Raw genomic sequence first — 23,901 nt, 5'->3', positions numbered from 1 at the left:
GTCACCAATTTATAAGGGCATACGTCACTATTTGTAAGATTGCCAAAGGCCTCGGGTTGACAGGTATGGGTATTACAGCAGGCAAGTATGGAGTGAGCCAAAGTTTTGTTTTCTTCACTTTTGCACTCTTTCTTTAATAACCTCTGCTCTGCCTGTAGTGTTCATACAAGAAGCGAATGACTCACGATCCAGCACTGCCGGGGAGTCTCTTGTGTTGAACACCACGACTGCCCTCCACGAAGGCGCTGGGCGGCTTGTGATAGACAGAGGCCAAAGTACCAATGTGGCATATGAGTTCCTCCAGCAGCGTGGGCTCAATCAAGTCGGTCTCCTCGGAAATTAGGGGCTTCTCAGCCAGAACCACCTCCTTAGCGGCCACTGGGTCAGTGGAAAGAAGACGCCAGTAGATGTAGCCGCGATCCCTAAGGTCTGGATTATCAGAGTCCTGGGGAAGGAAACATCAGGAGGGAACATTGATGCCAACATGTCCATTCAAGTGAGAGCATTGACTAGAATAATAAGCAAGGAATTTGTTTTACACTTACCTGAGTTGCCAGACTGAGGACCTGCTGCACCAGCTCTTGGGTCTCCGTCGGTTTTTTAAGGAACAACTTAACAATGGCTGTTAAAAGTTGTAACTGCACCTGAAGCACACAATAGACAGAAGCAGTATATTTTAAAACCTCTCCTACAATTACCTGAAATATATTGTGGCGTCCCATTGCCACAGGGCTCGGCACCATGGACGGCTACGCCCTTGGGGGGGTGATCATCACACCTGCGGGCGATTGCCTCATCAGGTGTTGCCTGATGAGACAATTGCTATGAAGGCACAATCCTATATAAAGAGGGGGTCGGGAGCCACCCACGAGGAGAGACTAGTTTACACAGATCAGTCGTCCTGGTCCCTTTGGAGAAAAACAGCCCCAAAGCATGATGTTTCCACCCCCATGCTTCACAGTGGGTATGGTACAATTAAGTATTCTTTTTCCTCCTAACAAGAGAACCTGTGTTTCTACCAAAAAGTTCTATTTTGGTTTCATCTGACCATATCACATTCTCCCAGTCCTCTTCTGGATCATCCAAATGCTCTCTAGCGAACCGCAGACGGGCCTGGACGTGTACTTTCTTCAGCAGGGGGACACGTCTGGCAGTGCAGGATTTGAGTCCCTGGCGGCGCATTGTGTTACTGACAGTAGCCTTTGTTACTGTGGTCCCAGCTCTCTGTAGGTCATTCACTAGGTCCCCCCGTGTGGTTCTGGGATTTTTGGCTCCCGGTTCTTGTTATCATTTTGACGCCACGGGGTGAAGAGGGAGTTGAAAGTCTGTGTTGCCCAACAACAGCCCCAAAATATCACTGCTCTGGAGGAGATCTGCATGGAGGAATGGGCCAAAATACCAGCAACAGTGTGTGAAAAGCTTGTGAAGAGTTACAGAGAACGACTGGCCTCCGTTATTGCCAACAAAGGGTACATAATAAAGTATTGAGATGAACTTTTGGTATAGACCAAATCCTTATTTTCCACCATGATTTGCAAATAAATTATTTAAAAATCAAACAATGTGATTTTCTGTTTTTTTTCCCAACATTCTGTCTCTCATGGTTGAGGTTTACCCATGTTGACAATTACAGGCCTCTCTAATATTTTCAAGTGGGAGAACTTGCACAATTAGTGGTTGACTAAATACTTATTTGCCCCACTGTAAATGCCCCGGTTTCGAATGAACGAACGTTCCCAGTCTAAGTGATTGGGCGTCGAGCTCCATCAATGCAGCCTTATAGTTAACTGAGACACTATCATGGTGGAAGATTTTGGTAGCAACTTGTTGGTTCCCTTTTTTTTTTTTTTTTTTTTTTTTTTAAATAGTGACACCTTTTTAAAACGGTATCTCGATTCTTGGCAGGAGCATATCGATAACCTTCTGGGATACAAAGTCCCACGATATATCACCATTTCGATATATTGTCACCCCCCTAACATAAACTGATTTATTGCATAGGTTTTTATGTAAAAGCCTCAACATACTTGCCAGCCTGATTTTACAGAGTGCGATGAAAGCAATCCAATCTAATTTTGCATCCGTGACAAAGAGCCCTTGTAGTGTATTAACATTAAAACTGTCATCAGCTTGCATTCTCCTAAACCCACCTGAGTGCTTTCGTCATGGAAACCCTCCAAAAAGCTCTCAAGTAGTTCATCAGCATTGTCGATGCGCTCGGCATACTCCCCCACAATCCAAATCATGGCTGCACGTGCTTCCGGTTCATCTAGTGAGTCCAGGTTTTCACACAAAGTGGCAATCACACTCTCATACCTATAAAACATGAAATACACAGAAAATGTCATCATGAGACGAGGTGCAACAACCAATTACCTTCTTGCATAGAGACTGCCTTTATTGGGCTCTAAATTGGGATTTTTTTTTTAAAAACAGTAGTGTACACAGGATATCCAAAAGATTCAATGCCCAAATCTGAGAAATTTCTTAATCTAGTTTACAATCTGGTTAAATGATGACTTGCAAAATGAAAAGATTTTAAGCCTGTTGCGATATGCAAGAAATAAATTTATCGCCCGGTCAATAAAAGTAAGGGTGGTAATTTTCCCAGGCTGCGTTTTATCGCCGTGTGCATACATTTGTGCGTGTGTGCACACGTGCGTGTTGATTGCATATGAGACTGTTCAGACAGTTCCTTTCACAGATGTTTATTGGTCATCAACACGTTGTAGAACTAAATTTCAGACATACAAAATAAGGAAACGCACTTATATTAAAGCAATACTAGGGTAACTTTTCAGTTTTGGTCGGTTTTAGCGACACCGGTGGACAAAAAGCAGTAGCGTTTTGACTTAAGGAAGACTGCGTTTCCCATGACGACCAGCGCATACCAGCACTGTGTCGTAAAATCATGATCTCCCGGTCGCCTGCAGATGGATTAAATGAAATTTCTGTTTCCAGCAGCTGTGTAAAGGACGAATAGTAATAAGGTAATGAATCCAGTTGTGGCTAAACATATGGCGTATGAGTGTGGCTAGCCACCCCCCACCCCACCCAAACTTGTCAGCGCTCAGCGAGTGAAAGCCGAGCCAATGTTTATTGTTGAGTATGCTTTTATTCTGATAGCCTCCCCTTTTTTCTCCTCCTCGGACAAAACTTTTTGTCTCTTTTGTTGCTCTGCCATCTTTGCAGAATTCGCGCGAAAGCGTTCGCATCAACATCGGTCTGTACAACGAATGGGGAAAGTGATGTATGCTGTAAAGCAGTCAGCACTTTTGTAGTTTTTTTTTGTTTTTGTGCGTGTGGCACGGTTCCTGCCACTCTCCTCAAAGTAAATAAGTGCCGGTGAAAGCGATACAGACCCCCTCAAGATATAGAAGAGGTGTCATTGAACTAGTTGTGAGTTGAAAAATCATCAATCGTTATGAAAATATTCTATAAAGGTTGAAAAGTTGCTAGTGTTGCTTCAAACATTGTAAAACGTTGGCATGGCTACATTGAGACTAATAGAAAAAAAGAATGTACTAACCACTTTAGCCTGCTATAAAACATTGGCAGTTTTCTCCAAAATGTAAAACTGCGGTTAAAAGGTGACACTTCAATGAAACTTCACATGAAAACTCGCTGGTTTACAGCATTTGCAAACGATGCGAAAAAATACATACTTACTTACCGACACCACATGCATGACGAAAAGAGAAGTGGACTTTGGGTTAGGTTAGGTTTTTTTTTTTTTTTTTGTGAGCGTAAAGCTTAAGGTTAGCGGCTTATCAAACGTACTTGTGGTGAAAATTTCAAAATAAAAGCACGTCTTGTTAAACATGTAAATAAAGATTTCTGGAGTTATTCTCACATACTTCAAATTCTAGACTAAGAATATCTTTATAATGACTCATTATGAAAAATCTGATTGACACTGAATAATTTGGCTTTAAAATTGCTAACATGTGCATTCTGCAGGACAAGATGACAGCCATTTTCAATCAAACAAACACTTGATAGGTTTTATTTGTTCAAGAAAAAAATGGCATTGGGTTTCTCACCCATTTCATATTCTGCACTTAGGTAGCTAATGACTCGTTATGCATTGTGTGTGTTTTTTCTTTTAAGTATTTATTAATGTTAACATAGTTAGTGTTTTATTTAAGAATAACAATTTTTTGCATTTGAATGGGTGATATATTAGGATGTATTGTTACTATATTCATGGTTGAATTGGTTAAAAAAAAAAAAAAAAAAGGGAAAAATTCAGTTTTTGCACGAAAAGGTGTACCTGACTATAAGCCGCCACCCAACAAATTTGACATGAAAACGGCATTTTTCATAGATAAGCCACACTGCAGCTGCCCTCACTGTATTATGGGATATTTACACCAAAAGATGTTAACCGGTAACATAACACCAAATGAACCACCATGAACATTTGAACCAGTTGGCTGCAAAGCTTCTTTGCTTCAAGAAGTCTCAATTTGGTGTCACTCTACTCTTGGGGGAGACAGTCAACCTCTGCTGCCACCTGCCATCAACACTGTTGTCGTCCAACATGCCCCCTAGCGTGTATTGCAGCGCTACAGATGTAAATAACATCAAAACTCATGTTCTGTGCTTATTATTTCTTCAGTTACTGTTCTAGTTGTTTCATTCATTGCGAGTTATGGACACTTTATTTGACAGTGGTGCCATAACACTGTCATAAGACCATCATAATTATGACATGACACTGCCATGAGCATAAATGAATGCTTATGACGTATGTCATTTCGTGTTATCTGCTAAATTATCTCACTTTTGAACAGATGTAAAAGATCCGAGCTGGACATAAATGGAGTTAGTGACAATTTGCCGGATGACACTGAATGACATCTGTCATAACCATTAATTAAAGCCCATGATAATGTCATGTCATAATTATGACAGTCTTGTGCCTTATGACGCCACTGTCAAATAAAGTGTTAACTATTAACCAAAATAAATCAACGAATAAGCGGCAGTGGACTATAAGCCCCAGGATTCAAAATGAGGGCAAAAAGTAGCTGCTTATAGTAAAAAATTACAGTAATGAATATGTATTATCCAGTCAACCTCTCATTTTTCTGTGCAATGGACTCTTTCCTCTGAAAAATGCAATGATATTTTTTATGTTATGAGTTTCAAATTGTGTTTAAGTGCTAACAGAAGTAGACCAACCAGCCGGAAAAGGCTCCCCATTACTTCCTGGCAGGCCACCAAGCAGGGACTTCAAAATGTCCACTTGCAGTTAAGGTGCGGTTTGTGATTGTATTAAATAAGTCCAGGCAAGTGGAAGGAAGAAAAAGATCATGCTGTCACGCATCTGCGGGAAACAAGCTGGATGTTTCCTTTTTAAACAGTTACAGCCAACTTTCAACATTCATTTTCACAATAGTTTGTTACCACCGCTCATCCTTATTTCATTGACTTTTCTGTTTGTTTTCTGTTTTTTCACAATTCCAGCAAAGTGCATGGTAAATACACCGACAGCTTTTGTGAGGATTTAGACCATTTGTTAGCAAGTGTTTGTGGTGCCTTTTCAGATAAGCGTTCATAGCACTTGCGTTGTTATATTTAGTCCATCTTGCAAGTAACTGTGCTACCAGTCTCATTTTTAGTACAGTATTTCCACATGCTAAAGGTATTACTGCTAGATTGCCGACCGCCTGCCAGATTTCAGTGAGGCTAAAGTTCTATCAACGCCAAAACGCGATTAGTCAACTGGAAGTTCTAACCATCATTGACAAGACCACACATCGCATGAATGCATATAATTGAAGTACAGTTCTGCACTGATGCGTCAATGCAGGAATTCATTAGAAGAAAGCTGTTTATGGATCCTTCAGGCAGTGCTTCTCAATTATTTTCTGTTGCGGTCTCTGAATGAAAATGATTCTGCACCCTATCAACCCCACCCTCTCCTACATTACTATAAATGGTAGAAAATAGGGTTGTTCCGATCATGTTTTTTTGCTCCCGATCCGATCCCGATCGTTTTAGTTTGAGTATCTGCCGATCCTGATATTTCCCCATCCGATTGCTTTTTTTTTTTTTGCTCCTGATTCAATTCCAATCATTCCCGATAATTTTTCCCGATTATATACATTTTGGCAATGCATTAAGAAAAAAAATGAATGAAACTCAATTCAATTGCTCCAAGTATCTTTTTTTATTGTCCAACATGACATTGTTCCACTGCTTTGGATCAAAACAAAGCTTATCAGCACTGTGCCATAAAATATGTAAACAATAAACATAACCCCCTCCGCTTAAAATAAAGTTACACGACGTCACTTCCGTGTTCCAAGTTTTTTTCGGTGCCACACTTTGTGAGTGCGACAATAAATGGCAGGGGAGGATGTTTGTTGTTATTATGAACCAATCTTTAAACTAAAACTAAAGACTCTGGATGAGTGCAATACATTTTGTCTGCAATGTTAAATACAATTAGAAAACGATTTAATTAAAAAATATATATTAAAAAAAGGCATGTCCGATATTTTTTTGCCGATTCCGATACTTTGAAAATGACGTGATCAGACATCTCTAGTAGAAAACATAGATAAAATTGTTATAAGTGCAGTAAGATTGTTGGCAATATTCAACAGGTTTGCCCCCCGTAAGAATAACATATATATTCGTCATGTTTGCTCGGCAAAAAGTACATAAACAAAAGTGGCTTATAAGCATGATTGCGTGCAATGTCTGTAATTGGAGTCATACATATTTGGCTTAAGGATGCCTACTGCCACCATTTTTAGGTACAGTATACATTTTTGTCTTCCACCGTAGTCACAGTGAAGCCAAACACCACCTATGCATTGTCATATTTCCTGGTCTTGGCTTTGGGGAGACGATTTATTCTGTCATTATCTCTCTCAGCCTCTTTTTTCATCCCCGTCTAATATTTAGGGCCCGAACACCAGGGGTGCGAGAGCCCTATTGTAACGCATGGATTATCATTATTATTATTTTTTTTTTTTCAGGACAAATGAAAATGGATAATTTGGAGGACTTAACATGCTCAAAAACTTGCACATATATGCGGCTTGGTGCAAATTTAGATAATTTTGTATCTTGCGAAAAAACTAGGGCTGTCAAAATTATTGCGTTAACGAACGGTAATTAATTTTTTAAATTAATCACGTTAAAATATTTGACGCAATTAACGCACATGCCCCCCTCAAACAGATTAAAATGACAACACAGTGCAATGCCAACTTGTTACTTGTGTTTTTTGGAGTATTGCTGCCCTCTGCTGGCATTTGGGTGCGACTGATTTTATGGGATTAAGCACCCATGAGCATTGTGTAATTATTCACATTAATGGCGAGCTACTAGTTTATTTTTTGATTGAATATTTTACAAATTTTATTAAAATGAAAACATTATGAGGGGTTTTAATATAAAATTTCTATAACTTGTACTAAAATTTATCTTTTAAGAACTACAAGTCTTTCTATCCATGGATCGCTTTAACAGAATGTTAATAATGCTAATGCCATCTTGTTGATTTATTGTTATAATAAACAAATACAGTACTTATGTACCGTAGGTTGAATGTATGTATGCATCTTGTGTCTTATCTTTCCATTCCAACAATAATTTACAGAAAAATATGGCATATTTTAATAGATGGTTTCAATTGCGATTAATTACGATTAATTCATTTTTAAGCTGTAATTAACACGATTAAAAATTTTAATCGTTTGACAGCCCTAGAAAAACGTGACAAAATGGCTTAGTGGTGCCCACTTAAATTTTTCAAAAAGACCTCTCCTATTGGGTTTTAGGAGTCGATACGTTGAGCAAAACTGCTCCAAAAATTGCACCAATATTCCAAACCCAACAGGAAATCGGGTATTTTCTGATTGAATGTGAAATTTATATCGAGTTACAGGGTGCGTATCTGAGACATTGGCACCTAGGGAGTTAATTGGATCTTCCTCAAAATTGGTGAGACTGTTCATGAGACATACAGTGGGGAGAACAAGTATTTGATACACTCACAATGGGAAAACCCATTGGCAGTGCATCAAATACTTGTTCTCCCCACTGTATGAGATCTTAAGTTATCTAAATGGTGAGTTTTCATTCACGGGCCTGACCTGGGCGGGGTGTAAAAATAGGCCAATTTTTTTTTTTTTAAAAAACGTCAAATTCAATAAATGTAGTCATTTACTCCCTCCCCGATATAAGGTTCAATCTTTTTCATATCTGGCATGTATGAGAGGTATCCCAACCTGAAATATTACCCATTAGGCCTGGTGCCCCCTGCTGGAAACAGGAAACACCTTTTTTTTTTTTTTTAAACTGGACAGGCTCCTCCTCTAAAGGGGAAAAAAATCAATTGACCTCAAACCTGGGGAGCCTTCAGGTGCCTGATGAAAAATATTCAGGTTTCGTTGAAGCAGAGGAGTCCAAACATATCTGCACCAAACTTCATGTGCTCGGTCAGTCGTACCCTGAAGGGTCCTCTAGGGGTCATTTGCATCAACCCTACAGTGCCAACTAGTGGCAACAAAGTCACTCATTTTACTTATACATGTCTACTTTTCATGTTGGTCATTGTAGTTACAAGACCTTTAAGTAATACTACATTTTAAGGCTCGTGTCCACGTGTCTCCGTCTGTTGCAGTGACGACCTTTTGTTAGCTATTAAAAGGAAGTAATTTTTTTCAGGGACTTATATAGGCTCTCATACAGCCAAAAAAATTGGCACACTTAGTCGAATTGGCCAATTAGAAGATTCATTTTGGTTTTGAATATGGGCGTGGCTGCACAACTCAGTAGCTTCTCCTTTTTTGTAGGACCCTCTTGAATAGGGTTTTTTCTCCTAGGTGTGTGAATGTATTTCTAATCCCCCCAAAAAGCGGCGACTTTCGAGCAAGTTAGGTTCTCATGAGATGATGAGGGAGACGATCTGCCACAACCCTGACCTTCCTGCCGTCAGAGTTGCGGCAAAATGCGAGGGCCTGTTCAGTCCTGCTAAGAGGCCTAGTTTTTGTTTTTGTCCCCTAAGGATTTGTTCATTGCACTTCATATTTCCTGTTAAAGCACTACACACTTCTAATACTCCCTGCCAACATTGCCATCTACTTTTGTGGATGAGCAATTACAATTTATTCCAGTGAGACAAAAAAAAAAACGAAAAAAAATAATAATAACGTGCCCCAACTGGCATTATAGCCCCGTGTTCCATAAAGAGTGGCTAGCTCCACTGTTTCAGAAACACTGCCCTATAGTTATGCGAAGCACAATTTCTGCCCATTTGGGTACTTACTTGTTGGGGTACTTGCGAAAGATGTCCTTGATGACCACAATAGCTTCCTGCACAACATAGTTGACCTTTGTCTGGATAAGGTCAAGCAGCGTACTGACACAGCGCTCCGCAGATTGCTAATGAGGAACAAATTACATCTTGAGTCATAACAGTTCCACTACACACTGTAAGATAAGTCCATTCACAGGCCACATAAATAACACAATGTAATATGCTTTAGTAAGAAACTACACAATTTTTAATGCAGTACAACGAAAATGACTTGTGTATCAGTCCACTAGTGTTTGTATATCTGATCTGTGCAAATAAACAGTCCTGCTGTGGCCTGTGAGTGAACATTATCTAAAAATGGCTTTTATGCTACAAGCCACATTAACACTTGGGCTAGCCTCTAAACGGTGTGTTGTACTTAAAACAGTACAATCAAATGATTACAACTAGAGATGTGACAATTAAAAAAAAAAAAAAAAACGGATATCTGTTCATGAAGGTAAGAGATACGAGTCTATTGAAAGCAATCTCAGCAATCTATACAAAATCCGCCCGTAATCTCGAGACGCACCAATTGAAAATCGAGGTACCGGCTATTGTGAGGCTAGGAATTGGTTATACAAGGTTTCACGTTGTTTGTGTTTTTACTTTTTTGCACTGCAGTCGTGGACCACTTTCACAATAAAAAACAATACCCAGTACAGCGGTACCTATACTTATGAACGTCTCTACATACAGAATTTTCAAGTTAATGGGAAAATATTGCCTCATGTTAAGACATTTCAGGATAAGAAAGGCAAAAATACAGTAGGGCTGGTACTTGCAGGAGGAGGGCAAACTGACATGTAAAACACGTTTGCAGAGGGTGACTGCTGAGGAGGCAATACCTTCAATATGATTTCGCATTTATACAAAATGAAAGGTTCGTAAACACTATCATGATCCTTTCCCACCAGCTACAAGGGTTAACTCCAGCATGTTTAGTGTGTCTAGCGGTGGTAAAACGTGGTGTTTTTTTTTTCCCTCTCTGGCAACTGTCTGTGTTGAGAAAGAGTGTGTGTATAATGTAAACATGATACGAGTCATACGCAACTGCTTTTTATGTCAAATAATTCAATTATTTTGGTTCTGATGGTAATAATGTACGTAAACTATCCAGCATGGGTGTGTACTGCAATTGTGCACGCCTTGTCTGGAGAAAACGTGCGAGTATGGAAAAATTTGGATTGGCCGTTTTTGGATGGGAAACACTTAAAAAAAAAAAAAAAAAGATCTTCAGCACACCCTGCAGTGAGTGACTTCCAGCATTCCTGAAAACCAGTGTTGTTAAAAACAGCGTTAGCATATAACGGCGTTACTAACGGCGTTATTTTTTTCAGTAGTGAGTAATCTAAATAATTATTTTTCTCATCTTGGCAACGCCGTTACCATTACTGAGGATGTAAAGGCGTCCGTTACTATGCGTTACTTAATGACGCGAGAAAAGTCTGAGGGAGACGGACTCACCGAGACGACAGAGCAGAGCAGGAGTGGGGAGGAGGCAAAAAAGTTGTGACGCCGAGTAAACGCGATGCTAGGTGACTCCAATAATACCTGACTGTAGCCGATAGCTTACAAACTACGCCCACATGATATGGTAGATATCACACACATATATATACACACATACACACATATACATACATATATATATACATATATATATACACATACACACAGTATATATATAGAACTAGATGCGAAATGACATGGCAGCGTTAGCAACATGTACAGTATAGGAACTAGATGCGTTAGTAAACAGCCGCCATCTTAAAGCAGTAGACTTCTTAGGAGGGCTCTGTTGTAGAGAACCTTCCTAGCGAACCTGAGTACCTTTTTATCGAAAATACTCCTAAATCGGCAAAATCTTGAATCTATCTTTAAATGATGAAACAGTTTTAAAACTTCCACATGTCAAAAGTAGACAGAAGGGAACTAATGCAATAATGGGAGCAATTTTAACAACTTTTAACGGTTGATTAAAGTAAAGGGTAAATTAGGGTAAAGAATTGGGCTAGGGCCAATTGTCCCAAAAACATTTTAAACTTCACATAGTGTGACCAATGTTTTTTTTTAAGGAAAAAAAAAAAACATGAAAATTATCACCAGTTACTTTGCCAAGTAACTAATTACTCTTACATTCAGGTAACAGTTACTAACGCAATTACTTATTGGGAGAAGTCATTTGTAACTATAATCAATAGCATTTTTAAAGTAAAATTAACAACACTGCTGAAAACAATACGCATTTGTGACGTGCCATAGCACGAGGCAATATTTAGGCTGAAATTTTGCACTTTACACCCGCGAACCTTGTGAGGATGAGAGGCTCATAAGATGAATGAACATTACTGGTCAAATACAATTGGATGTACTTCATTTCTTAAATTTTCTGATCCCATTCAAAACATGCCATGTAATTTTTTTTCTTTTTTTTATTAGCGTCATTCTTTACCTGAGATTTTGCCATTTCTTACAGGGCCATGAAAACCAATAATTTGCCTTTTACCTCTTACTTAAATATCTTATAACCAGCTTTTTTTATGATTGATGTCTACAAAAAGAAATCTTATCACTGTTTCCATGTGTTATTGAATTGTATTGTCTTGTTTCGTCATAGCGAAGGGTATCGCTTCCCAACTTAACCAAATCGTAATCGAACCTTTTTGGCTTTTTTGATATTTTTGTCTCGAATCGCAACCCATGTGTCTCCGTAGATATCGAATCAGCCTCCTGCCAAAGACCCCCGGCCCTAATTACAACTATGATGGTTTGAGTTGATAACCCCCCCCCCAAAAAAAACGTGACCAACACAATCTCACCTCTACTTTAATGGCGCAGCGTCCAATAGCCCGCACAGCTTTACGGACAAAGTCCACATCCACCTCAGTGGCATATTCCTTCAACTCAGCCAGAACCTGCAGCAAAGCAAATGAAGCATCAGGATCCCATTTTGTGCAGAAAATCTACACCTATCTCAATCAAAGGGGAAGTCCAAAATATTTGACATTAGGCATAATTTTCGAGTTAGTGGGGGGGGTTTAATTAGTCGGTGGAGTTGATTTTAGGGCTGCAGCTATCGAATATTTTAGTAATCGAGTAATCGACTGAAAATTCTATCGATTAATCGAGTAATCGGATAAAACGCTTTTTTTTTTTAAGGTAAAGAGCAATTATAAATGTACATAAGGAAAAAAATACATTTAAACCAATATTGAACCATTTTCAGTCAATAAATGTCTTTATTTTCGATGTACATTGTTGAAAACAGCCAACAATTGCATCTCAGATGTGACTAGAAAAAAAAATTCACTGCTTTCACTCAAAAAACGTCTAGCTCTTATAAACAAAAAAACAACAACATATTTTTTACCTAAAAAGGTAATTACGCTTGATAACACACATCACTTGAAAGCCACGTGTTTTTCACCACGTGTTTCAATTGAATTTCCATTTGTGTCAAGCTATTTTAAAGTTCTAGTTAAGTTTTAAGTTAGTCTAAACTGTAAGTACTGATAGGATTTTGAGTTTTTGCAGTGTTCAAAATAAATGTATGATACCTGCTGTATTGGAGCCCATTAGGGACCAGTGCTACTTGGTGTTTTATTCAGCAATGACTACTGAGCTAAAACTGACAGTTAGCTTTATTATGTTCTAATTTTACACCCTCATCACTCTACAGCGCTGTGTTTTTACAAATTAAATAAAGCCTGCATGTAAGATACGTTAGCCACGCATCGACAGTGGTCATAATATAAACCTAGCCCTCCGAAGGGCTGACGTTATGTGTGCGAGTGACAGTAACGTTATATTTATTAGCGCTGAGAAGTCTACTGCTTAAAGACGGCGGCTGTTTACTAACGCTGCCCAGACGCGGCCGAGTCTGTCATTTCGCATCTAGTTCTAAATGCATGCGATATCTATGAGACGCATCGGACACTATCTGCTACCACACTAGCATCATGCGGGCGTAGTTTTTAGCAACGTCGGCGTAGTTTGTAGCGGCTGTCGGCTGCAGTAAGGTTTTTTTTTTTAAATTGCTTCTTCCTCTACGCACGTGACGTCAGCGCGTTGTCCCGCATTAAAAGTAGTCCGGGCAAAATGTGATGCTTAGAGCTGGCAAAATTAAACGATTCCTCGAGTTGAATAAAATTACTCGGGTGAGTTTTTAAACTAGAGTTACTCGAGTTGCTCGAGTATTCGTTTCAGCTCTACTTGATTTCAGCAAATTCCGTGCAGTTTGTTATTTTTTTAGTTTCAGGGCCATGTCAAAAATTCTGATCTTCCCCTTTAAGAGGAGCTACAGTGCCTTGCAAAAGTATTCGACCCCCTTGAATCTTGCAACCTTTCTCCACATTTCAGGCTTCAAACATAAAGATATGAAATTTAATTTTTTTGTCACGAATCAACAACAAGTGGGACACAATCGTGAAGTGGAACAACATTTATTGGATAATTTAAACTTTTTTAACAAATAAAAAACTGAAATGTGGGGCGTGCAATATTATTCGGCCCCCTTGCGTTAATACTTTGTAGCGCCACCTTTTGCTCCAATTACAGCTGCATGTCGCTTGGGGTATGTTTCTATCAGTTTTGCACATCGAGAGAGTGACATTCTTGCCCATTCTTCCTTGCAAAACAGCTCGAGCTCAGTGAGGTTGGATGGAGAGTGTTTGTGAACAGCAGTCTTCAGCTCTTTCCACAGATTCTCGATTGGATTCAGGTCTGGATTTTGACTTGGCCATTCTAACACCTGGATACGTTTATTTTTGAACCATTCCAGTGTAGATTTGGCTTTATGTTTTGGATCTTTGTCCTGTTGGAAGATAAATCTCCGTCCCAGTCTCAGGTCTTGTGCAGATACCAACAGGTTTTCTTCCAGAATGTTCCTGTATTTGGCTGCATCCATCTTCCCGTCAATTTTAACCATCTTCCCTGTCCCTGCTGAAGAAAAGCAGGCCCAAACTATGATGCTGCCACCACCATGTTTGACAGTGGGGATGGTGTGTTCAGGGTGATGAGCTGTGTTGCTTTTACGCCAAACATATCGTTTTGCATTGTGGCCAAAAAGTTCAATTTTGGTTTCATCTGACCAGAGCACCTTCTTCCACATGTTTGGTGTGTCTCCCAGGTGGCTTGTGGCAAACTTAAAACGAGACTTTTTATGGATATCTTTGAGAAATGGCTTTCTTCTTGCCACTCTTCCATAAAGGCCAGATTTGTGCAGTGTACGACTGATTGTTGTCCTATGGACAGACTCTCCCACCTCAGCTGTAGATCTCTGCAGTTCATCCAGAGTGATCATGGGCCTCTTGGCTGCATCTCTGATCAGTTTTCTCCTTGTTTGAGAAGAAAGTTTGGAAGGACGGCCGGGTCTTGGTAGATTTGCATTGGTCTGATGCTCCTTCCATTTCAATATGATGGCTTGCACAGTGCTCCTTGAGATGTTTAAAGCTTGGGAAATCTTTTTGTATCCAAATCCGGCTTTAAACCTCTCCACAACAGTATCTCGGACCTGCCTGGTGTGTTCCTTGGTTTTCATAATGCTCTCTGCACTTTAAACAGAACCCTGAGACTATCACAGAGCAGGTGCATTTATACGGAGACTTGATTACACACAGGTGGATTCTATTTATCATCATAGGTCATTTAGGACAACATTGGATCATTCAGAGATCCTCACTGAACTTCTGGAGTGAGTTTGCTGCACTGAAAGTAAAGGGGCCGAATAATATTGCACGCCCCACTTTTCAGTTTTTTATTTGTTAAAAAAGTTTAAATTATCCAATAAATGTTGTTCCACTTCACGAATGTGTCCCACTTGTTGTTGATTCTTGACAAAAAAATTAAATTTCATATCTTTATGTTTGAAGCCTGAAATGTGGCGAAAGGTTGCAAGATTCAAGGGGGCCGAATACTTTTGCAAGGCACTGTAAAAAGGCTTTAGTGTTGTTGGTTATGTATACCTGGGCAATGTTAGCTTGGGATGCCAAGCGAATCATGATGTCCAATTTCTCCAGTTTAACATAAATTGGATCATTGTATTTCACAAAGAAAACCTTCATTTCATGTTTCAGGATCTCCGGTCTAAAATATTAACACAGGGAATTTTCAGCTTGGTAACAAGGCCATATTGTTTACTGTAAAGATACGACAAGACACTTTTGAAAGTTACCGTCTTTGTACGATGAGATTGATATTTCTCAGTGCTACATATTGCAACTCGGGCTCAGCAGACAGGAGAGTGACCAACGGAGGAGCCAGCTTCTTTAGTAAGGTTCCATAGTAGTCTAGGTCTTTTGGCAGCATCTCCATAAACTTCATGAGAACCTTAACAGCCGACAACACCACGGCAGAGTTTGCATGGGAGAGCCGCGGGGTGACACGTTCACAGATGCTGGGAAACAGAGAAGGTAACAGATGGGGAATAAGGTGTGAAAAGAAAGGATGGAGAATGGTGCCTTCATACCTTTGAGACTCGCGGTCATCACGAGGTGTGTAATTGGCCAGGCAGTCGAGAATGAAGATCTGTCCCCACTCTGTACACTCATTAAGAGCTGTCAGCAACTTGTTAATGGTTTGAGGGTTCAGGTCTAGAAGATTACTGTTGGGATGAGACTCTGCGATCTCGGACAGCGCTGCCACTGCATTTGCAACCACCTAAAAAATTAAAACATTGAAGTGACATCTGTATCAGTATGTGATCGGTCCTTGATTAGCATTTTGGCTTCTCAGAGTTATACTGTACCATGGGGTTTGAGTCTGAGATAAGGTCTTTGAGGGTGTCGAGAAATCCTTGATCTTCCACCAGTTGTGCGTTGATATCATGGAGTTTGGCTACACACACAGCTGCAGTCTTCCTCACATAGGGGTCTTCATCTTTCAAACACTTCCTAAGTGGCTCGCACAGATACTCTGTGATCTTGTCCACACGAATGCAGCCCATGGTGCGAACAGCCAGAGCCCGAATTAGAGGATTGGGGTCTTCACAGTCCTGTATAGTAAAGAATAAGGGTGTAACGGTACATGTATTCGTATTGAACCGTTTCGGTACTTGGTGCTCGGTTCGGAACGGACGCGCACCGAACGAGTTTCTGACGTGATATAACCCTTACTTTTCGAGGCTGTGAGTCGATCGGGTTACAGTTTCTTTGTGTAGATTATATTTTTCTGTCTTCTCTACTATAATGAGGACCAACACGGTAGGACAGTCCAGAAACGTCAACGGTGCGACAACGTGGCCGCCGCGAGAACGCAGTGAAACGCGGGCGTTAGTCAATCAGCCAATGCAGACCAGTCGCAGTGCGGCCGCGTGTTAGTTGCATCCCAGAAGCGGCTCAACGCGACGCACGCGAAAATAACGGCAGAGTTTATTATTTGACGCGAGACGCACCCCTCCTGCGTCAATACTACTAGCTAGCATCGGGCCGGAAGTCCGGAAGTAATAATACGGTGGATCCGGTCGATTTTCAAACTAATATGCAATCGTAACCTACTTTTTGAGTCCATCAGATCTCTTGAGTGGTAGATCTGGTAGTGTCTTCTCTGCTATAATAACAACCAACACGGCCCCGTGTTCAATACAAAACACTCCTACCACCACAAAACAAGTAGGAACTAATATTCACATAGGAACTAAAGTTATACAACATAAAATATACAATATAAATGAATACTGCATCACATTTGTAAAATATAAACACATAATAAAATAATAGCCCATTTAAATAAAATGAATTGAAATGAGCTAAAACACCTGTAATTAAATAATAAGAATAATACACAGATCCTGCTTACACAATTAAATTTATTAATTTCTGTGTGGCGCTTTAACTTGAGAAAATCCACCAATAAAGCTTTTGAAAACCGTTCATAAGAAAAAAAATGTTTCAGTGAGGCATTTCATTTGTAAAATACATGTTAAAATCTTTGTCATTGGGATTGCTTTTCTCTTTAGCACAGGACTTTTTTCTTCTTTCTTTCAGAAAGAAAGCTGACCAATACGCAGGGTCTGAAAGTCAAGTTGTTGTTGGATTATCTTTAAATACCCGCTACTTTTTGAGCAGAATTCGAGCTTTGTATAGGCTAATGTTCCTATTGTTGAAAGCACAAAAGTGTGTAATAAACAACGAGCACATTTATATTTTGGATTTTGTTTTTTTACTGTACAGAAAATGAACCGAACTGTGACCTCAAAACCGAGGTACGTACCGAACCGAGATTTTTGTGTACCATTACAACCCTAGTACAGAACAAAAAAAGTACGATATCGAACATAAATTTGTGTTGTTGTTGTCGCACTAATACAGTGTCAATACTGGCCACGTAGCCCCAATTTCCACTTAAATTGGAATTAACCCTTTAAGTACCCCTTAATACTAAGGTTGGGAATCTCTGGCATGAAGCCGATTGGATATGTATCTAGATACACAGCTTACGATTCGATTAAAAAAAAAAAAAAAGATACATTTTTAAGGCCGAGCGATTCGATACAGTTTAAGAACGACACGGTTCGATACAGAATGAAAACGATACGGTATTAAACATTTGTTGTGTGTGTTCGTACAGTATTTTAAACATATAAAAAAGACCACATTTCTAATAGCAAAATTGTTAAAAAACAAAATTTCATACCAGTTATGTTTTATTTTCTTATGAAAAAAAAATTAAGCTTACTATATGACCGTCATTTTGTTGGATGGGATTGATAATAAAATACAACTCCAGTGACAGATAATAATAAAGTGCAGTAATTTATTTACTGTATTTCCTGCTGTTTTGAACAAAATAGGCAAATAATTTAAGTGCAAACTTTCAACGTAAACATCTTACAAGCAAAAAATATTAGTTATATGCAGCAGCTGTAGAAAAAAAGAATTAAACCTGCTAATGCTATCATAAATAAATAATAAATTATGCTTTACCACAGGTATAATTGGGGGAATAAAAGCATGTCGCCCCTTCCACCATTGTAGTGGGTTATTTTTCAGGGTTAAAAACTCACGATCTCTGTACCGCTTCACACTAGCTCTGTCCTATGCGAACAAATCTGGCTGCCTTCATCACTTCAAAGTCAGACTTTTGTTTTCCTGGGTGCGTTGAAAATCAATCGCTGCACGTCGCTGGCGTGGTGCTCAAACTATCCATCGTTTTAGCATGTATCTTCGTTGCCACTACTGGTTTCGTTTTGGGCTGTGAAGAAAATGCTACGGAGCGTGCGTTACAGTAGTTTTGTTAGCTCTCGCGTTGTTATGACATGCCCGTGACGCATTGTTATGACACGCCCGTGACGCGTTGTTATGACACGCCCGTGACGATCGGGTAATGACGGCGACTACTAGCGGGTCTTCCGAAATGCATGGGAAGTTGAGGCAACCACGACTCTGAGTGGCCCTTGTCCATATTATATATCATCATATATATCGTGCGTGCGGTCACAATTTAAGTGCGCTGTGTGGTGAATGACACAAGCGCAGCATGTGAAGTAAAAGCTAAATTATAATCATATTGACACAAGCGCAGCATGTGAAGTAAAAGCTAAATTATATTAAGGAATGCATTGAACTAGGCATTAGAAGCAGATTCTTGTGCTCGAGATAGCCAAATTCTATCTCTACTATCGGTTCATTGAATATTTAATGGCTAATTACTGTCGAATGGTAACTTTACTATCGATACAGCTGCAGTGCCCTCCATAATTATTGGCAACCCTGAAAAAAATGTGTTTTTTAGCCTCTAATTTTTTTTTTTTTTAATTCAAATAATATGGGACCTTAAAGGGTATGTCATGCCCTGGGAAAATGTTAATATTCCATCATTTATCCATAAACGCATACCTTTTGTATTCATATCATGCCACTTCGTGTAATTACACACAAGAAAATGAGAGAAATTTGGCTCGATTGTCAAGCTAAAACGACCGGCGCCCGAGATCTGGTAGATTGTGTGCGTGACGTCATGACAAGTGAAGAGAGTGCCACCGGCCACTAGGGGAGCAGCGCCTGTCTGCATCAATATAATTCCCTCTAGTGAGGGGAGAATTAGGGGTGTTTTGAGCTGTTTATGCTGATGCATTGTGTTCGTCCTGCACATATTCCAGGTTCCCTCATGAAGAAACACCCCTCGTTGTCAATAAAAGAGAATTCAGAATTGTTTCTTCAACAAGAAAAAGGCTCAGTGCTTTAATACTGAATGGCGGCGATGATGGCAGACAATTTAGTTTCTAATTTCAGCGACGAATCCGACGTAGAAGGACGTAACGAATGTTCATCTGATGGTGACGAGGAGAGTTACGAAGCTTTAATCAGTGTTTTACGTTACCAATTTGAGCCCAAACGAACGCCAATGCAGCGTAATGAAACGGTCATTGAGGGGAGCAATGACACTGATGAAACATCGGCAGCAGATCGTGTGGGAAACACCTATGATTTGTTTTGCATTTCTTTTTGTGAAGCTGATACACCTTGACTGCAAAATAAAGGAATGCATAGAATAATTATTATTTATTGCGCTATCATAGCTTTTCGCTCTGCCAACAGACACAAATATGAATGGGATCAGAGGATTTGTTCTATATATTTTACAAACGATAATGTATACATGTGTCCAGTCCTGTATCCAATGCGTGACATTTTTTTATTATAAAAGAGTACTCACTCTGGCCATTTCGAGCTTGGCTGCTCCCCTCCTTTGCTTAGCCTTAGCCTCCTTTGCTAGTCATCGTGCTCTTTCTTGATATCTCGGGACATTTAGGTGGCTGCACGTGTATGGTCGGCACCGCATCTCCTTTGAGCAGCAATCTTTTAGCAAAATCCGATTTCACTTGTCCATAGTTCGAGAAGCTTTCAGGTGGAAAATGCGCACCACAGAAAAGCGTGCCGGAGGCTGTGTCTAGAAAATTAGCCCTTTTTGCATGGACGAACTTCACCCATTGTCTGCGTAGTCCAGCTTTTTTTTTCGCGTTCGGGAACTCATGGATACTATATTCCGATAAATAACTATTTGTACACCACATAGCACAGCAGTTTTGAACCATTTTTGTGATGTTTTCATCAAACAAACCCCAACGCTGCTCTCTCGTCGTTAAAAAACAATGGCACCTGGCTCCGCCTCGACTGTCAATCACTTGTCGTGACGTCCCCGCCCCATTCGGCTGTTTCCGGAACACTTTCGGGAATGTTCGTCATTTTCGATCTATTTTCGATAATTGCTCATTAATGTGATTGATTTTTTTGTTAACTTTATCAATATTTGTTATCTTGGCACATAACGGTTCTATTGATGTCTCACACCCCCTTTGCCGCTACATACCCTTTAATGGAAAAAAAAGAGAAAAATCCAACCTCAATACAAGTGCATTCATTCAGTGGGGGAAAAAATCCCACATAAAGAAAAAATTATTTGACAACAAGTAATGTGTGTCACAATTATTAGCACCCCTGGTGTTAATACTTTGTACAACCCCTTTTGCCAACAAAACAAGGCCTGGGGACTGAGATGGCCATGGGAGGAGCTTGATTTTGTGTCTGGTGAACCATTTCAGTGTAGATTTGGCCATATGTTTAGGGTCATTGTCTTGCTGAAAGACCCAGTCACGAGTCACAACCCATCTTCAGCTTTCGGGCAACAGATTTTGATTTAAAATGTCCTGGTATTTCAAAGCATTCATGATGCCATGCACCCTAACAACGTTCCCAGGGCCTTTGGAAGCGAAACAGCCCCACAGCATCACTGACCCACCCCCATACTTCACAGTGGGTATGAGGTGCTTTTCAGCATGCGCATCTTTCGTGGCACGCCAGACCCACTCAGAGTGTTTGTTGCCAAAAAGCTCAATCTTAGTCTTACACAAAAATACACACGGTCCCAGGCTTTAACTGGGATCGTGTGCTTTGGTCAGATGAGACCAAGATTGAGCAAGATTTATCGCAGCGGAAAAATGACCGCCTTCATTTCTATTTATCGTGCGATAAATGGGATTATTGCATACTGAGACAGGCTTAGTACTACCTGCTCTGCCCTTGCTGCGCCAAAATAAAAGCATGCATCACAAAACAAAAGTCAACATTGTAATCAAATACACATTTCGCCAAGGGGCAGAACAGTCATATTAATAAGATAAAGTACAGGTAGTCCCGGGTTAAGACGTGATGACTTACGTGATTTTGACTTTAAAATTTTGTCTCCAGTCATTGACTTTTATTTTGTGATTTGCCACGTGGCAGAATGCATTTTGGCAAGTGGCTTTTTTTTTGCCATGTGGCTTTTTTTTTTTGGTATGTGGCAAAATTGATTTTGGCGTGTGACATTTTTTTGGGCATGTGGCAAAATGGATTTTGGTATGTGGCATTTTTTTGGTATGTGGTAAAAGTGTTTTTGCAATGTGGCATTTTTTGGAGGGGGTATGTGGCAAAATTGACTTTGCATTGCAGCATTTTTTTGACATGTGTTAAAATGGGAGTTTGGTATGTGGCATTTTTGTTTTTGGTACCTGGCATTTTTTGGGTATACGGCATTTTTGCAGGCGTTGCACGTCCATGCCATTGACAACGATGCACGGCCAGATTTTCTATTCATTTTAAATGGCAAAAAAACATGTGCATACCATTTCAGCGCATTGACATTCAACTTCCACCCAACTAAGGCTATACCATTGACGGCTGTGCACGTCCAAATTTACATACGACAATCCTACAATTAGGAACTGGTTACGAGTCTTGGGGAAAAAAAAACAACAACAAAAACGACTGGAGACAAAATGGCGGACGAGACTGGCGTAGTCAAGTCGAAAACACTTAAAGTGATCCTCGATCTTTAGGACAAGTAATTCTTAAAAGATAAATATTAGTATGAGTTATAATAATTTGATATTAAAACCCCTCTTTATGTTTTCGTTTTAATAAAATTTGTAAAATTATTTTAAGTGATAGGTCGCCATTCTTATGTCGCAGTGCGTGACGTCACCGGGCTGAACTCCCAACATGTCAATGGTTCTGCCCTTCCAATTTGAACCAGATCGGAAAAGTGAAGAGCAGGATAGCACTGTCGGTTGTTCACAAGACGAGCAGCAAAAGCAAAATGGGAACAGGAAATACAGTACCTTATAAGAGAAGAATTGGGCAAAACTGGTGATGTACTCGCTGCAAGTGCGTCTCAATGATAACGAAGCAGTGAGTGTATGCTGTTGAGAACTCCGGTTTTCGTTGGCAGATCTTCAAGGTAAGATACTGCGTTTTCAAACTTATCCCAGTATAATTATGTAGATTGTTAGTGTCCAGAGCTGTTGTATGCTTTACATACAGTACAAGCCAACAGTTTGACGGGAACAAATCCTGGAATACAGTGTAATCCATGTCTTGTGCATTGTAACGCGTGGTAGGTAGGATACGTGCATAAAAGTACCAAAAAGGGGAGAAGCTTCCACTTATGTACATTTATTCACACAAAAAAATAATATTTTCACCTTGAGCACTCGTCACTCGGGAGCTCAGCGGTACGCACACACGCGTTCCCAGACGAACTCAAACATAAAAGTAAGGTCCATGTCAGAGTCACTGTCGTCACTGTAGCGTGACATAGTGCTTTAATTATTTGGTATGATTTGGGGAAAACTCCCACGAAGAATAGTCAACAAAAAAGATAGCAATAGTAATCCAAATCCGCGTTTTTTTCACTCACTCGAAGATCCAGGAATTAGACCGATCTCATGGCAATGTTGCAACCGCGATCAGGCCGTCGAATCCACAAAATAGACTGATCCCAAAAGCCGCAGTGCGACCGACGAATCCAGAAAGTAGACAGATACGAAACCAATATTGGAGCCGCGGTGGGACCGTCGGATACAGAAATTAGACGGATCCCTTACTTGATTGAGGATCCAGGAAAAATGTTCGGGCACCAGTTGTACCGCGTGGTAGGTAGGATACGAGCATACAGAGACCAAAAATGGGAGAAGCTTCCACTTATACGCATTTATTCCCAAAAAATATTCATTCCACCTTGACCAATCACGTCACTCCACTTGTTACCATTTGACTGGAAATTGCATCCAAAAGCAGCACATCGTGGCATTTTACTAAGCGAGTTTAGGCAGCATTACGCAATTGTTGTACACGCTACACATTTGGAAACATCCTATTTACGTCATCACTGCGAGCCAGCAAAACATGGCGTGAACTATCGGTCAAAATATGTACTAAATATGATAAAATATTGTCATTGATTCAACATTTTATGTGTTTCTAACAACATATTTTAGTACAAGAGAACAATTGTGGTTTATTAAAGCCTACACGTATTTAAGGTAGAGGATCACTTTAAAGTGGTTACATCGTAATCCAGGGACTACCTGTAATTCACATTTCATGGTATTCTAAGTACCACTGTAAGGAGGTACACTGATATTTCATTATCTATAAATAATTATACCTTCACAAAGGTGTTGACAGCCATGATGGCCATGTCTGGCTGACTTTTGGCATAGTTCATCAGATAGAGGTAGACCAGCTTTTTCAGCTCCAGGTTGTCCGTCTGCATGCAGTTGACAACATCTGGAAAGAGGGCACTGGAGGGGCAACAAC

The 23,901-nt window shown here is 40.0% G+C and overlaps 1 protein-coding gene across 4 annotated transcripts in view; it reads right to left on the bottom strand.

Annotated features, from left to right (window-relative positions):
* ap1b1 (adaptor related protein complex 1 subunit beta 1) overlaps window positions 1–23,901 on the bottom strand; it is a 79,030-nt gene that overhangs the window by 48,504 nt on the left and 6,625 nt on the right. For all 4 annotated transcript variants that reach the window (XM_057831279.1, XM_057831277.1, XM_057831280.1 and 1 more), the window contains exons 4-13: window positions 23,750–23,885; window positions 16,071–16,316; window positions 15,792–15,982; window positions 15,498–15,719; window positions 15,289–15,409; window positions 12,145–12,240; window positions 9,293–9,408; window positions 2,151–2,316; window positions 546–644; window positions 186–445 (exon numbers count right to left, since the gene is read on the bottom strand). In XM_057831279.1, the coding sequence (XP_057687262.1) occupies window positions 186–445; window positions 546–644; window positions 2,151–2,316; window positions 9,293–9,408; window positions 12,145–12,240; window positions 15,289–15,409; window positions 15,498–15,719; window positions 15,792–15,982; window positions 16,071–16,316; window positions 23,750–23,885 (1,653 nt within the window). The remainder of the gene's footprint in view (window positions 1–185; window positions 446–545; window positions 645–2,150; window positions 2,317–9,292; window positions 9,409–12,144; window positions 12,241–15,288; window positions 15,410–15,497; window positions 15,720–15,791; window positions 15,983–16,070; window positions 16,317–23,749; window positions 23,886–23,901) is intronic.

Source organism: Corythoichthys intestinalis, chromosome 3 (genome assembly GCF_030265065.1).
Source record: "Corythoichthys intestinalis isolate RoL2023-P3 chromosome 3, ASM3026506v1, whole genome shotgun sequence".
In the NCBI taxonomy this organism is placed as follows: Eukaryota; Metazoa; Chordata; class Actinopteri; order Syngnathiformes; family Syngnathidae; genus Corythoichthys; species Corythoichthys intestinalis.
Note: the sequence above shows the minus strand (reverse complement) of the source record. Positions and strands in the feature narration are given on the sequence as shown.